This window comes from Martes martes (assembly GCF_963455335.1).
Source record: "Martes martes genome assembly, chromosome: 8".
NCBI classification, from domain to species: Eukaryota; Metazoa; Chordata; class Mammalia; order Carnivora; family Mustelidae; genus Martes; species Martes martes.
Window position 1 is genome coordinate 85,457,429 of NC_137895.1, and position 15,348 is coordinate 85,472,776.

General features: G+C 52.5%; 2 protein-coding genes across 4 annotated transcripts; both read left to right on the plus strand.

Annotated features, from left to right (window-relative positions):
* Positions 1-1,788: 1,788 nt before the first annotated feature.
* On the plus strand, positions 1,789-9,424 carry GPD1 (glycerol-3-phosphate dehydrogenase 1). 2 transcript variants are annotated; one of them, XM_080811104.1, is made up of 9 exons: positions 1,789-1,832; positions 2,369-2,558; positions 3,071-3,248; positions 4,046-4,186; positions 4,796-4,934; positions 5,173-5,285; positions 5,967-6,200; positions 6,423-6,529; positions 7,531-9,424. In XM_080811104.1, the coding sequence occupies exons 2-9, from the start codon at positions 2,518-2,520 to the stop codon at positions 7,625-7,627; spliced, it is 1,050 nt and encodes a 349-aa protein (XP_080667230.1). In that variant the 5' UTR covers positions 1,789-1,832; positions 2,369-2,517; the 3' UTR covers positions 7,628-9,424. The 2 variants fall into 2 exon arrangements, with proteins under 2 accessions (XP_080667230.1, XP_080667229.1); XM_080811103.1 differs by lacking the exon at positions 1,789-1,832 and having other exon boundaries at positions 2,272-2,558.
* A 668-nt stretch (positions 9,425-10,092) lies between these two features.
* On the plus strand, positions 10,093-14,862 carry COX14 (cytochrome c oxidase assembly factor COX14). 2 transcript variants are annotated; one of them, XM_080811105.1, is made up of 2 exons: positions 10,093-10,224; positions 14,454-14,862. In XM_080811105.1, the coding sequence occupies exon 2, from the start codon at positions 14,462-14,464 to the stop codon at positions 14,633-14,635; it is 174 nt and encodes a 57-aa protein (XP_080667231.1). In that variant the 5' UTR covers positions 10,093-10,224; positions 14,454-14,461; the 3' UTR covers positions 14,636-14,862. The 2 variants fall into 2 exon arrangements, with proteins under 2 accessions (XP_080667231.1, XP_080667232.1); XM_080811106.1 differs by lacking the exon at positions 10,093-10,224 and adding an exon at positions 10,291-10,425.
* The last annotated feature ends 486 nt before the right edge of the window (positions 14,863-15,348 follow it).

Below are 15,348 nucleotides of genomic sequence, written 5' to 3' on the forward strand. Positions count from 1 at the left end.
TGGTGTGTTAGCAGAAGCATGAAATTTTGCAGTTCCATCATAATGTGCTCACTTCTCACCTGGTGGCTCATACTTGTCTCCTTGGTGCTGTTATCTAGCTTGATTCTACCCAAGAAGGGGTTTAGAATGTAGGATGAGAGCAACCACATACCAAACTTGTAGTAAAAAAAAAATTAACCGGGGCGCCTGGGTGGCTCAGTGGGTTGAAGCCTCTGCCTTCAGCTCAGGTCATGATCCCAGGGTCCTGGGATCGAGCCCCGCATCGGGCTCTCTGCTCAGCAGGGAGCCTGCTTCCTCCTCTGTCTCTGCCTGCCTCTCTGCCTACTTGTGATCTCTGTCCAGTAAATAAATAAAATCTTAAAAAAAAAAAAAAAATTAACCTTTGCCTTCATGGATGGGAACACCCATGTACGTACTGCCTTGCATGCAATCAAACCCACCCAGGTTACAACTTGTTCCCGATTTGGAACTTGGGGGTTGGGACTTGAGTAGGGAAAAAGAATGTGTGGGGGTGATAACTTGGGAGTGGAAAAAATTGATGTCAAGGACGTTGAAATGGCATCTGTTTTTACCCAGGCTAATTACATGTGTAATGAATGGCTGATGAGCCATTATTAATTTCAAGCAAATAATCTACAGTTCACTCTTGGGAAAAGAACTCCAGTAGTACAGATAACTTCTGTGATGAGCCAATTCTGAGACTGCACACTCTTCATTCCTATATAAATGCACAAATTCTGGGTCTCCATACTACTGAAAATGATTTTAAGGGCAAAATGAGAGATAGGAGAATTTAGGCAAAAAACAAGGGGTTATTTTATGCATAAACATCCATTCTCCGGGGTTCCTACCATATGCGCCAGGGACAGAAGCATTCTTTCTCTTCCATCACCCATAATCAGTGTTCCCAGCTGGCACTTGGCACCGGTTCCTTTGTCTCAGCACCAGTGCAATAATGGAGCAATCCGTGGGAGGCTGGCTTTGTGGCAGGTGCAATTTTACTGCTAAGGGAAACCATCAACTACCAACTTCATGTATGCTCCCCTATGATAGAAACTCCATGGCCATGGGAGGGGAATATGGTGGGCCCTTCCTGGGCGGTCCCTGGAACTTAGAACAACCTTTTTTCTCCACAGTCTTGCCCTTGGGCCCACTTACCCTGACTCAGTGGTTGCACACAGACTCCTCTCTGGCCTAGTGCTCATTGCTGTTGCCAGCCAGCAGGGGCCCCGAGGGATGGAAACACCCACTCAGCAGTCTGCCAAGCCAGGAGGTCAGCACGTGAGCAGACAGTGGTATCTGCCCTCTAGGCCAAGGTGCACAGACAGCAGACGTGTTAGGGGCATTTGCCCCACTCCAGATCAGCCTAGAAACCAGAGCTGCTTCTCTTTGTCAAACAGATGGCTGCGGGTGATAATAGCGTCCTGGACTGCTCCGTGTGTTCTTTCCAACCTCTTCCCATGTCCCAAATCACACACCCCACTTACTCTGTTACAGGATCTGAGAACACAAAGCTCCACAGAAGTTACGGCTGCCCCAGGTCCTGCCCCCCTACCCCTTTCTGGCTTCTTGCAAACTAGCCACTGACTTGAGGGAGGCCCTAGTGTGGTAGCTGGGAAACCCAAGAATGAATTGAAGGGAGCTCAAAGCCTCTTGAGGACAGTGAATGCTTTAGCCGCAGTCCTTTCTCTCCTGCCCTCTTCTCCAAGCCCGGAGTCTGCAAGGAAATTGTAGGCCACTTGGCATCAGAGCTTCTAACTGACCTTTCCCACTCTTTCTTCCTGGAAGACTTTCAGGTGAGGATCCTTTGAGGTGAGGAGAGAGGCCCAAGGGTGAGTGCCTGAGATTACCTTGTCCCTCGGGGCTCCTGGGGTCTCTTATCCTTGGGCTCAGATGCCCCCAAAGCAGGCCCTTACCTCTATTTTGTCTGATCTTTAAAAGTGAGCCCACACAGGGCCCCCTCACTCACAGCCCTGCAGCAGAGCTAGTGTGGGGCCAGTGACAGGTAGTCTCTGTCACTGCTAGGGGACAAACCTGTAGAGATCTTGGACTCCTAGGAGGCTATGTGGGGTGACTGCTACCTTGGAAAAGAAAGCATTCCTGTATCTACTACTAGGATTGAATACAATTTATTCCAGTGCTGGGGGACAGAAGGGAACAAGGAGGGGGGCAGTCACTTGCTCCTCATCTGGGCTGTTTCTTGGCAGACCTCAAAATGAGACCATTACAGGGAGGGAGGACTGGGGCCAAAGGAAGAAACTCACTAGCACCATCCACTGGCAAACCTAAAAGGAAGAGGGGCCTGGACTCTGCCCCATTCCTGTTCCCCACCTGTCTCTACCCTTTTCTCTTTCCCTGGCTTTGCCAGAGTCCCTGTCTCCCCAGGCGCCCGCCTCCCCACCCGCCCCTGGAAGGCGGGACTTGGCTGCACCCACGTGTGGCGGAGTTATATGCTTCTAGTCGGCAGAGGAGCTGGGGAGCAGAGCACTGAGCTGAATCAGTTAGAGAAGTGGCACCATGGCTGGCAAGAAAGTCTGCATTGTAGGCTCCGGCAACTGGTAAGTGTCTCTGTCAAGCAGTACTTGGCGGAGGAGGTTCCCCCAAGAACACGGGGCTAGGGGAGAAGCAGGAGGCAGCCGGTGGGTAGGAAGTGCCCTCCAATTTCTGTTCCAGCCTTGCTATCTTCCGTGCCTACCCCCACAGAGCAGATGGTGCCCAAACCCCTCGGGTCCTTGCCCGCCCGGGCAGCTGCACCTGTTTGCTACAGGAAGGGAGCTTCCAGAGTGCTCCCTGCCTGAAAAGCTGCTTGGGGTCGGGGATTGGGGAGATCAGAAGGCTGGTCCCCTTCTCAGGCTGTGAAGTATAGGGTAGACTGAGTCTCCTTTCTACTGCCAGGAACACACTTTCCTGGTGCTGGCGGGGGCAGGGGGGGTGTCACAAGGAAATGGCAAGTAAATGATCTGGGGGGCTGCTGTGCTATCCCCTCACTGCCACCCTGTGCCTCCTCCTCTGTCACTGCTCCTCCCTCATGCCCCGACTCTTCCACCTTCTGTCCTCCCCCTCCCACCAGGGGCTCAGTTATTGCCAAGATTGTGGGAGGCAATGCAGCCCAGCTGTCACACTTTGACCCACGGGTGACCATGTGGGTGTTTGAGGAAGACATCGGGGGGAGAAAGCTGACAGAGATCATCAACACGCAGCATGAGAATGTCAAGTACCTGCCAGGGCACAAGCTGCCTCCCAACGTGGTAAGCCCCAAAACCCTGCAAGGAAGGGACAGGGAAGTGGAGCAGTGCTTCCTGCTGAGAGGGGCCATTTCAGCAGCTCCATGGACTTGGGAAGCATCTTGGGCCAGCTGCTCTCGGCACAGGGCACCCCTACGCACAGCCCCCAAGGAGCTCTCCCAGGACTTTCTGGAACTGAGAACTTGAACCCACCTCCCCACCCCCATATACTTATGGGCTCCCAGGCAGTAAAGGAAGGGGGAGAGGACAGGAAGTTGGTTTCCATGGCAATCAAAGACTGGGGGTCTGGGTAGCGGCTGCCTCAGGCTCTAGTCCTGTTACTTATTCACCGGGCTATTAGCTGACTTGGAGGCTGTTCCTTGGACTTAAGGTCCCTGGTCAAACCCATGTGTCTTGCTCCCAACCTGGAGAGGGAGAGCAGGAAAGACAGGGAGGGCTCTCCCTTCCCACTTGGGGGCCCTAAGAAGCAGGGTGATGAAATCTTACTTGGCCTCTTCCTCCTGCCAAGCCTAGGCCTCCTGTGGCCTCCCTCGCTGTCTCACAGCCAAGGGCTAGAAGAGTACTGAGTGGAGGTTCCCAGGAGTCCTCAAGAGCCCTGGGCAGCTGGAGCGAAAGGGAATGATGGTGAGGGGGAGGGAAGACGGTGTTTCATTCCTCCAGGTTCAGCCCTTCCAGATTCAATCCCCCAACTGCCCTTCCTTTCCCCCACCAGCCTCACTCTTTAGCTCCTAGATCTCCTGAATGGGCTTCCACAGGGCCTAGAAGTCTGTGAGGCCCATGAGCACTGGTCACCCCCACAGGTGGCTGTCCCAGATGTGGTCCAGGCTGCAGCAGATGCTGACATCCTCATCTTCGTGGTGCCTCATCAGTTCATCGGCAAGATTTGTGGTCAGCTCAAGGGCCACCTCAAGGCAAATGCCATTGGTGTATCTCTTATTAAGGTGCCGGAACAACCTCCTGCGGTTGGAGGGGTGCAGCTAACTGTTGTGGGGTCAGGGTGGGGGAAGAGAGGAGAAAAGAAAATGGCAGAAGATGGCCAAGAGTTTTTTGGAGAGGGGAGGAGTAGTTTTGGGGAGGCTGAGAAATGGGTGCTGGGGGCCTCTGGGAAGGGGAGGCTGGTTGGGGAGTAGTTAAGAGATCGGTTTGGAGACTGATGTCTTGAGGAGTTTAGGAGGCATACATGGGATGTCTGGGGGTATGAGAAGTGGGCCGGTTGGAGGAATGTGAAAGGGAAGCTGATTTGGAGCAATGTCTGGGATGGAAGCTGGTTTGAGGTACTTGGTGGGGGGGTTTATTTAAGGATGTGGAGGGGATACATTGCCTTGGAGAGGCAGGTTGATTGAAGGTGTCTAGAAGGGGAATTTTCGAATGGATTCATTTCCATGTGTGATCTACTGTCCTCAGAGCAAGCTTTGGCTGGGTTGGAATGGGACAGGACTTTTGGGGAGGGACACTGATGGACAGTGGATTTGGAAGGGGCAGGATTTCTGGGTGGGAAGCCCTCAGTTGGGAATAAAGGGCACCTGGCCTGAGCTCCATCCTGTGCCCAGGGGGTAGACGAGGGCCCTCAAGGGCTGAAGCTCATCTCTGAAGTGATTGGGGAGCACCTTGGCATCCCCATGAGCGTGCTGATGGGGGCCAACATTGCCAGCGAGGTGGCTGATGAGAAGTTCTGTGAGACAACCATCGGTAAGAGCCCTATCATCACCTACATTCACAGCACAGCCTGTTACGCCCCCTCTCTGTACTCCCCTCACCCCCATTGAGTCATCTTCTCCCCATAAATCAGGCAAAGGAAGGAGACCCAAGCATCAGAGGTGAGGGAGGACTGGGACATCCCCAGGGAAAGGGTTGCAGGTCCTGCTTAGGGCAGGCGTGGGAAGAGTCAAGAATCCCCTTTGAAAGCCTTGCCCCCTTCCCACTTTAGGCTGCAAGGACCAGACCCAAGGACAGCTTCTGAAAATGTTGATGCAGACTCCGAATTTCCGCATCACAGTAGTGCAGGAGGTGGATACGGTAGAGATCTGTGGGGCGTTAAAGGTGAGAGGGGCGCAGAGGCAGCTATGGGGTGGAGAGAAGGCCCCGAAGGAGGGCCTGGCTTAGCTCTATAACGTTGCTGGGACTCCAGGCTCTCACTCTTGGGCAATTGCTCCTCTTCCCCACCAAGTCCCCCCAACACAGGAAGAACTGTAGCAGCAAGGTCAGGGTCATTCCGGCCTGCCAGTTATTCACCATCAAACATTGGGCTGCCTCCTTCCTTTCTTCCTGTAGCTCCTTGGGGGGGCATCCCTATCCCTGCCTCCAGTGGGTGGTCCAGGGGGAAGAGGAGATGTCCTGGGGAAGGACCCCGGCTCATGGGAGATAAGACATCCAGGACACCCAGGCAGACTGATGGCCAGAACTCTGGATCTTGGATAGAGCTGAAGACATCAGTGATATGGAACAGAATAGTTCCATAGGGAGGGTCAGCTGGAAAGGAGACTGGTTTTCAGCTCAAGTTCTCAAGGCTTGGGGTACGGGGCAGCATTGGGGAGGCAGGAAGCACGGGGCCAGGGTTACAGGAAGTGGGAAAATCAAGAGGTGGAAACAGCTGGGGAGCCCAGGCACACTATACTTCACTTATTCAGTGGCATGTCCTGGCTGATGGAAGGAGCATGAGGCAGGTGCCCAGGGGCCTGCCAGGAGGGATCCTTTCTCACCTGTGACCTCCACTCTCCAAAGAATGTAGTGGCCGTGGGTGCTGGCTTCTGTGATGGGCTGGGCTTTGGCGACAACACCAAGGCTGCGGTGATCCGACTGGGGCTCATGGAGATGATCGCCTTTGCCAAGCTCTTCTGCAGTGGCCCTGTGTCCTGTGCCACTTTCTTGGAGAGCTGCGGTATTGCTGACCTCATCACTACCTGCTACGGAGGGCGGAACCGAAAGGTGGCAGAAGCCTTCGCCCGCACAGGAAAGGTGGGACCCTGGGAGAATGGGGAATGGAGGGCGGCCTGACGGGTTCAAAGTGGAGGGGTTTAGCTTGAGGCATCTCTCGAGCACAAACATTAAGACTGTTGTGAATATTCCGAACCTTTCTTTCCTCCAAGACCTTACCTCCCATCTGAGCCCCAGACTCTCCACCTTGCACGCACAACCCTCCTCTCCCATTTCCATCTACCCGTCCTATTTTCTTCACAGTCCATTGAGCAGCTGGAGAAGGAGATGCTGAATGGGCAGAAGCTTCAGGGGCCCCCGACAGCCCGGGAGCTACACAGCATCCTCCAGCGCAAGGGCCTGGTGGACAAGTAGGTGTCTGCCCCAGTCCTACTGGGGAAGGGGACCACAGCCAGAAGTGCTCTTACGTTCATCTTCCTGACCCCTCCTCCATCTGTGCAGCGGGTGGAGAGGGAAACTTAGGTTTACAAAGAGACTAGAGCTTGGAGAGAGTCTGGTCTGTTCACTGTCCCCTAGCTAGTTCATAGGCTTTGAACTGCCTCCAGGCTGGTGTTCTTTAACCACATTGCTTGGACCCCTCCATGTAGCCTCACTTCCTGCCCTTTCCTCCTGTCCTCTGCTATGGGGACTGGGTTCTGGGGCAGCAGGTATAAACTCAACTGACTGCCCCACCTCTCTGTCCCTCAGCCCCTCTCTGTCCCTTGGCCCCTGGAGGCCAACCCTTCTGTACCCTGAATCCTGTCCTGGGTGCTGAGGTGTGAGGAGGACAGTCTCTGAGTCAAGATGCTCCTTTTCAGGGAGCACAAAGACAGTGGGGTGATGGGCTGATCAGAGCAGAGCTCCGTTGGTCTGAGAAAGAATCCTAGAATAAGAGAATATGAATCAGGTTCAGAAGATCAGCTCACGGCTGGTCAGGGGCATGCCTCCAGATAAAGCAAGCAGCCTGTGCAAGAGGATGGGAGGAAGGAAACACATTTATTGAGTTCCTTCACATTAATACATAATCCCTTCTTCACTACTCTGTTATATGGATCCCATTTTACAGTTGATGATACTGAGGCTTAGTAGAGAGGTTAAGTGGCTTGCCCAACTAGAACAAATAATTCATGCCACGGAATCATACAGGCAAGTTCCATATGGTAGGGAACGGGGCAATCAAAAACCTACCCTAAACCCAAGACTAGGAAGTTTGAATTCTCAGCAGTTGGAAATTGAGAGCCAGAGTCTGCCTGAGCTCAAAGGTGGGAGAGTAGAGGAGTGGAGGGTTAGGAGGTGGATGGGGAGTGGGTGGGGGTAGGTGGGGTAGGGGTATGCCAGAAGGCTGAGCTGGGTCTTTCCTTCCCTATTCTAGGTTTCCTCTGTTCATGGCTGTGTACAGAATATGCTATGAGAGGCAGCCAGTGGGTGAATTCATCCATTGCTTGCAGAATCATCCAGAACATTTGTGAGCAGAGCTGGGGCCCAGGCCAGGCACCTTCTTTGCCCCAATGGAGACAGTCAACAGCTTGGGGTACCTGGCCACCAGGATTTCTGGGACGCTCCATGGAGCAGCCTCTTCTGGAGGACAGGAGGATGTGGGGCCCAACTATCTACCTGGGGATCCTGAACCATCAAGCAGCCTACAGTCTCTTGCCACCACCTCTCACCAGAAATGGAGTTGCCTTGTCCCTCTCCAGATGTGGGGCTTTCTCCTTGTCTTCTGGGAGGGGGAGACTCCAGCCCCAGTGCTGCCTGCTTTTGTGTGTGTGTGTGTTGGGGAGAGGATGAAGGGAGAGGGAGGCAAGGGCTACCCACTACTGCCGCACACACACCAGGAGTCCCGGCCCCAAGCCCAGTTAAGTGGCTAAAGAAGTACCTCAGACACAAGAGGAATGAGGCAAGGGCTGCCAAGGAAGGGTCTGGGCTTTTGAGCTGACACAGGCCTCAGGGACCCCCTTGCTCTGACCTCTGCCGGGCCCCACACAGCATCAATGGATCTCAGTGTTTGTTAACAAAATACAAAGCTCTCTGCCCCCTCCTAGCTTCTCCTAGCAACATCTGCGTCCTCAGAAACCTCTGGTCATTCCTCCCCATCCCTCCCCCACCCAACCCCAAGGCTGCCCTGGCACCAGAGTTGCTGCCATGCTGGCGTCTCTGGCCCTAGGGCTTGTCATTCTCCCCAGGGACTTCCTAGTTCTTGCCAGCTCCTCCCCACCATGCATGACCTTTCCAAGACGACTCTCGCCCTCCAGGCCAGCACCCTCGGCAGAGCAGGAACCTAATCTGCTGACAGCAACACCTTTTCAGAGCAGGCTCAGATCACTTTGCTTCCCTGTGACCTTTGTATTTGCCCCACCTCCCTTCTCTGAAGCTCTAGTTGGGGGAGGTGTCAGTTGGGTCCCTCCTGCTTCTTCTCAAGGACATCCCTCCCTTCAGCCCTTTCTTCCTCCCAGAACCTGTGCCTATTTCTCAGCTGCTCCCAGAGCAGCCAGGGCAGCTAACTAGCACCTGCATCAGGGGCCAGGGGCCAGAGAGTGGCCCAAAGCCTGCTCAGGGATTGTGAGCAAGGAGGGGTAAGCAGGGCCAGCTCTCTGTTGTCACCTGAAGGCTTTCTCATGAGGTACTGACTCCATCAGCACCTCAGGAGCTGGGAAACTCAAGGAGGAAAAAATTAAAACCACCCTACCCATGGTGGTGAGGGAAGAACAGGAAGGGGAGGAGGGAATATGCTTTGAACTGGCCTTGTTCCAGGATGGGTTGGCAGCCAGGGAATGTCACAGGTCAGCAGCCTGGGCCCCTGGCTACAAATAGGCCCTATGGGCCTGCCAGGCTCCAGCCATGTTCAGCAGATCTCAGCTTCCTATGGGGCAGCACCTGGCACACTGTGGCTCTGGCCAGCATTATGTTAACCATTTCTTACTCCCTGCCAGATCAGGGAGGCAGGCTCCCCTCCTCAGCCCTAGCCCTTGAGGATTCAAGGTCTTACCAGTGAAGGGCAGAGCTGCCTGAATCAGGCTGCGAGAGCGAAGGCCACAGCCACCCCAGATTTGGCTGGGCCCAGGTTGGGGCTCTGACTGAATCCAGAGCTGCCTCCCCAAGAAGGTCAAAGTGAGGGCCGAGAGACAGCTCTTTTCTTTCGGCTCCTGCTGTAACCTTGTTAGAGTCCCGTATCTTTGCCTACTTTTGTTCACTCCACAGTTAACAATCTAAGGTCTTCCCATCAAGCCTACTACTTGTCTACTCAATAAATCGTGGTTTTTCCAGAAGGGAGTTGGGGAAGGGCACTTAAGTGCGTGGGGGCAGCGCGAGTGCCGTGGTGTATCGCTGCGTGTTATGTTTCCATTCATGTCACAGGGAAAAATGAAGACAAGAAGGACATGTCTCCTCGATAATCCCAGCCACTCCCGGCCCCTGGCAGGGGTGCCCACACAGTTCCTCTCCCCGCAAGGGGTCCCCTAATCCCGGCGGGTCCCTGCAAGCGGGGAGTTCACAATACGGTCCAGAAGCGCTACAGATGCGTCCCTCGTACCCACTCCGGGGCCGTGACCAAACTTGCCGCCTTCTTGGCCAGCCAAGCCTCGTGGTGCCAGGCCTCGCGGTGCCGGGTGGGTCTGTCCCTACCTGAGTTCGGCCGAAGCCGGCCACGCGGAAGAGGGCGGGTGCAGGCTCTAGGGGGCGCGCGGCCCACCTCCCGAGGGCTGACCCCGAGAGAATCCACCCAGCTCCCGGAGGCGTCACCGAGCCCAGGCTGGGGATTGGCTGACTCTGAGTCGGAAAGATAGACGGTCTTTTCTATGGTGATTGTGTATCCTACAAGTTCCGGGGCTGGAGCTGGAGTCACCAAAGACCGGCTGTCCATGCAGAAAGACTACAACCCCCAGAATTCAACGGTCCTCTCCGAGAGGAAGACTGGTCTGAGGATGCGTAGTAAGGGTGACTGGCCCGGAAGTGCAAAGGCGGCAACGCGCGGGGCTGCGGCGTGCGCGGGCTCCGTTCTCTGTGGGAGGATTTGTGTGGGTTCGGGCGCGTGCTGACGTCTCTCGCGTTGGGAGCCGAGTCTTAGAGGGTAAGTGGGACGGGTGGGAGGCAGAACGGGTGGCTTCCTGCACTAATAGCCCCCCAGGAACGGGCCGCTACCCTCGCGTACATGGCCAGGCGTGCTGCGTCCGGCTGCGCTAGGAAATTGGCAGACTGCGGCGGCCAGACGCTGCCGGCCTTGGCCGAGACCGCGGCTGGACGCCAGGAAGCAGCAGCACCCAGCAGCCAGGTACGCCGTTGCGAGAGCCCCGTAGGGGCTGCTCGTCCGCTGAGGCGCCACGTTTTGGGCCGGCCTTGGTTTACGCATTGTCCCATGCCCTGGCCTTCAGTGGCCTTGAGATCACCGCGTTCCCTGCCCCGCGCACCGCGAGCCGCCATCCAGCACCGCTTCCAGCCCAACAGACCCCCGACAGCCGTAGGTTCCTGTCAGACTTTTCCTCCCACCCGGGGTCTTGGCCCTCCATGCTCCGACTTCAGTAGCTCAGACCCTTGCCTAACAGTCAGCTGCACCTTGGTGTGCAGCTCTCCTGGGCACCCGTTGCTGCCGCGTTCAGCTCCCGGAATGCTCTCCCCTCCCTCTTCCCTACTGGTGTACATCCTGTCTACCCTATTAAAGGACGGAGCCACCCCCCCGCCCCCAGCTTGCTGCTAACTTCTTGAGTCACCCCCCACCCTCCACCTTTTGTCTGAGCTCTCACTTCGCTTCTCATCTGGTCACCGCTCATCTTTTACGTTAAATAACTGGATTTGGGGTCTGTGGCTTTTCCCCATCAGACATTAGCTACTTTGAGACAGAAGCCTTTTTTCCCTCTGTGACTTTCATAGCAGAAGTAAAAAGGTAGACAGATAAATGAGTATATCGAAGCGGAGGTGGTTGGAACACATTTGAGGACGTGATTTCCAGGGGCGCCTGAGTGGCTCAGTTGGCTGAGCATCTGCCTTTGGCCCAGGTCATGATTTTCAGGTCCTGGGATTGGGTACCCAGTTGGGCTCCCTGTGAAGCAGGGAGTCTGCTTCTCCTCCGCCTCTCCCCCTGTTTGTGCTCTCTCTGTGTCTCTATGTCTCAAATAAATAAAATCTTTAAAAAAAAAAAATGATTTCCAGAGGTTAACCCCAAGCCTCGAGGTACCCCCATGTTTGTGGGGGGAGGCAAAAAAGGAACCGAGCCAGAACTTTGCAGATTGCCCTCCTATGGAATTTTCTGTACTATATTTGCAGTTTTTCCTGTTTTTTTGAAACCTCCAGTTTAACCTCGTCACTCCATAACAGACCCAGCTTTGAGCACTTTTTTTTTTTTTTTTTAAGAAAATTGATGTTGCTCAGATGAGAATGTTCTGCTAACCTCAAAAGTTTCATTTCCAAGGTAAATACTTCTACCAGGGGTTCTAATTTCACTTTTACCAGGCCATCCTGGATCTTGTTCCATCCAACCCACCTCTTCTTTTATCCTCGGTTTAGCCACCAGCTTCTTCTCTAAAGCATATTCAGATCTTCCTTATCAATAAGGAGGGCATACTAGAATTTCCTTGATCTTGTTGCCTTCTCAAGCTGCTGCCTTATCACTTCTATTCCCAGAAAACCACAAGAATTCTTATCTATGAGGTGAAGGGGTTATCCTTCTAATAATCTATTTCTCTCTGTCTCTGGAAAATACCTAAGTGCGTGAACTTGGGGGACGGTGGTAGGGTTTGTGGGCCTGCTGGAGCTAGAATCTGTGCTTTGTTGGGGTGCCTGGCAGGCTCAGTCGGTAGAGCATGCAACTCTTGATCTTGGGTGCTGAGTTCGAGCCACACCTTGGGTGTGGAGCCTACTTTAAAGAGTAAAAAATGTGTGCATTTACTTAATGCCTGTTCCAGTTTAGTGCGCTAAGTTGACTTCTACCTTAGGAATGTTTACCTGTGATCTAGTCACCTGTTCCCATCCAATGATCCCACTTGACCAGTGTTCTTGGAACTTAACTTGCAGTAATGGTACCCAGTTTTCCTTCGGGCTCAACAGGTGGGAAGGTTATAGCACACCACCATCAGTGGCAGTGACTTGATACGGCAGTGATTTTCAACCAGGAAGGGAGATGTAATTGAATAAAAAAGCCCCCCAGATGTTTCTGGAATTTCCCATCTGCTCTCTTTCACTATTTTCCTTCAGATTAGCCTTCCCTTCGCTTCTCTCTCCAGTCTTATCCTCTGCTTTGGTGTCACTTGTTACCTCCTTTTGTATCTGTAGCCTAGCCTCTCTTCCAACATCTGTCCAGATGTGCATATCCATCTGCCTGAGAGACATCATCATATGAATGTTGGATTGAGCGTCTTAATTTTAACACGTCCAAAACCCAGCTCATGGTCGTCTTTTCTGCCACTCACTGCCACTGCTACCCCCATACACACAGTGACACACACCTGTTTCTTACTCCTATTAACAGTATCCCAATCCACAGTTTCCTGGTTTGCTACCTTGGAGATACTTTCAGCTGTGTCCTAATCCATTCCGTTAATAAATCTTGTTCTACTTCCAGAATAACTGCTGCATCTGTCCTCTCCTTTTCTACTGCCCTGCCTTACTTAGTTCAGGGCCTGTGGAGAGTTTTGGTTAATGTGAAAATAGAAATCTCTCATTGGATTAGAAGAGAGACGAAAGTGAAGTTCTAGACCCCAAAATTTTATCTGCTAGTAGGTCTTCTGTCACTGTCCTAGCCAAGGTATACCATCCTTTGATTTTGTTAGCTGGTGAATGCTTCCAGCCTCCTTCCTCCAGCCCCTTGAGGAAGTGGTCCTATATCTGGTTAGCATCTAGCCAGGGCAGTGGAGGATAGGTGGAGAAGGAATAAGTGAGGAAGATGCTGAAGGTTGCAGGTCTCTTTGCTGGGAGCGTGTTTACCACCTTAGTGTCCTGCTCTGTGTATGTGTGTTTTCTTCACGGTCTTAGAGCTTGGGTCCTTTCAAACCTCAGATAACCCAAACACAACTCTTACTCAATCTGTGCCATTTGGTTTTCTTCCTCTGACCTCATTTACTATCACTTTATATAGTCATTGGGGATTATAGTTCAAGGAATCTGTCCCTCAGCTCAACTTGGGTTCCACTCTCAAGGACTGCCTCAAAGGCAGTGTGTAGCGAGTAGGACTCACTCTGAGAAGCGCTTAAGTGTCTCACCCTACTCTCAACCCCTTAAACCAGCTAATCCTGAGCTTTTCTTCTTCGAATTCTTGACTTTTAAGAAACCTATTCTCACTAATTTCAGTCTTTTAAGTCAATTCCCTCAACAGTGAGGAGGCTAAGAACACATTCATAGTTCCAAATTGAAGAGTATTTTGTTCAGGTTGCAAGAGTCCCATGGTAAACTTTATCTTATTCCCAAGTTCAGAATATCCAGGGAACAGTTAAATGAGAAGTAATTTATCTTTGCAAACAATTTGCTGGGGGCTCAGTAAGTTTTGGTATTATGTTTGGAACTTAGAATTAATGCCATAGAAGGCTAAGTATAACTGATAAAAATGTACTGTTGACATTATTTCAGATATGTTATGACTTATACAGATGCTTGAGGGCTAACATGGGAACTTAGCCACCATGAACAAGACTGTTTTCATGGGAAAACAAATTGGTTACTTGTAGAAGGTTCCCATTTGATCCTCCCAGAGAGAGTAGTTCACCGCTGATGTTTAATCCCTGACTACCCCCATTAATTTCCTACTAGCCAGAAAAACTGATGTGTGCTTATAGTCATATGTCAGTTAAGGACATTTCTGGGTGGTTCATACCAGTCCTTTATCTCCACAAACAAAGAGGGCCAGGTTTTACCTGTAATGTCATTCAGATGCACCTATTTCCAGCTCTGTCTGTATCTCGTATGCAAACTTTTTCTGTCTGAATCTTTTTTTTTTTTTTTTTAAGATTTTGTTTGTTTATTTGACAGAGAGAGAGCCAGAGAGCACAAGCGGAGGGGAATGGCAGAGGGAGAGGGAGAAGCAGACTCCCTGCCCTGAGCAGGGATCCCCATGCGGCACTCGATCCCAGGACCCTGGGATCACGACCTGAGCTGAAAGCTGAAAGACGTTTAACCGACTGAGCTGCCCAGGCGCTCCTGTCTTTCTGAATCTTAAGTGTTCCTGAACAGTATCTGCGTATGTGGAGGGGCCCTTCAGAGTAGAGTACAGACAGACTGAGCAGGGTGCAAAAGGTGGGGAGTGGCCTTACACAGAGAAGGGGGCTGGGCAGATGAGGCCTTACTCTTGGGTCTAAATCCAGTCTGTCTTTGTAGGGGACAACATGCCAACTGCCAAGCAGCTAGCTGACATTGGCTACAAGACCTTCTCTGCCTCCATGATGCTCCTCACTGTGTACGGGGGCTACCTCTGCAGTGCCCGAGCCTACCGCTATTTCCAGCGGCGCAGCGCCCGGCGCCAGGCTGCGGAAGAACAGAAGACCTCAGGAGCCCTGTAGAACTGGGGGTTTTCCTCCTCGAGCAGAGAGGCCTGAGGCATGCTGTGGAATGATCTCGCCTGCAATCCTTTCCAAGTCGAGAGAACTAGGGCCTTAAATGTTTTCAAATCCTGCTGAGAAAAAGTGCCCCTGTTTTCTCTGGTACTGCTGGTTCAGGGAGGCGGTGGAATCATGACAGGGATGGGAGGATCAAGCACACATACAGACATTAAATATTTTGCCATGTCTGTGTCTTGGTATTTTTGTTTACTTAAATAGGGTACGGAAGGCCGAGGTGGGGCCTTGACTACCAGTTTTCTAGTCACAGACTCGATTTCCATATTTTGAGCTCTTGGCCCCTGTAAAGTGGGGGTACGCAGTTTTAGGAGTTGTGTCAGCTCATGATCTCAGACAAAAGACTGTTCCAGCATCTGTACACATCCCCTGAAAAGACTAAAGACCATAGCTCTTCTTGGTCAGTGACCGTTCCTAGACCAATTACTGTGTCCACGTAAATGTACTCCGGCCAGCTCATGGCCACACGTGTGCCTCTCAGTTAAGGAAGGCAGAGGCCCTTGTGTAACAGCCTTATCAAAATTGCTGGGAGTGGAGGAGGCATAGTTCCCAAAGGGAAGGGTTGTTGGGCAGCCTGTAGTAATGCAGTCCTGCTCCTCAGGCTCAGTGGGTGTCGCATTAGCATAGGGTTGATTTCTGCCTGTGCCACTGCACAGGAA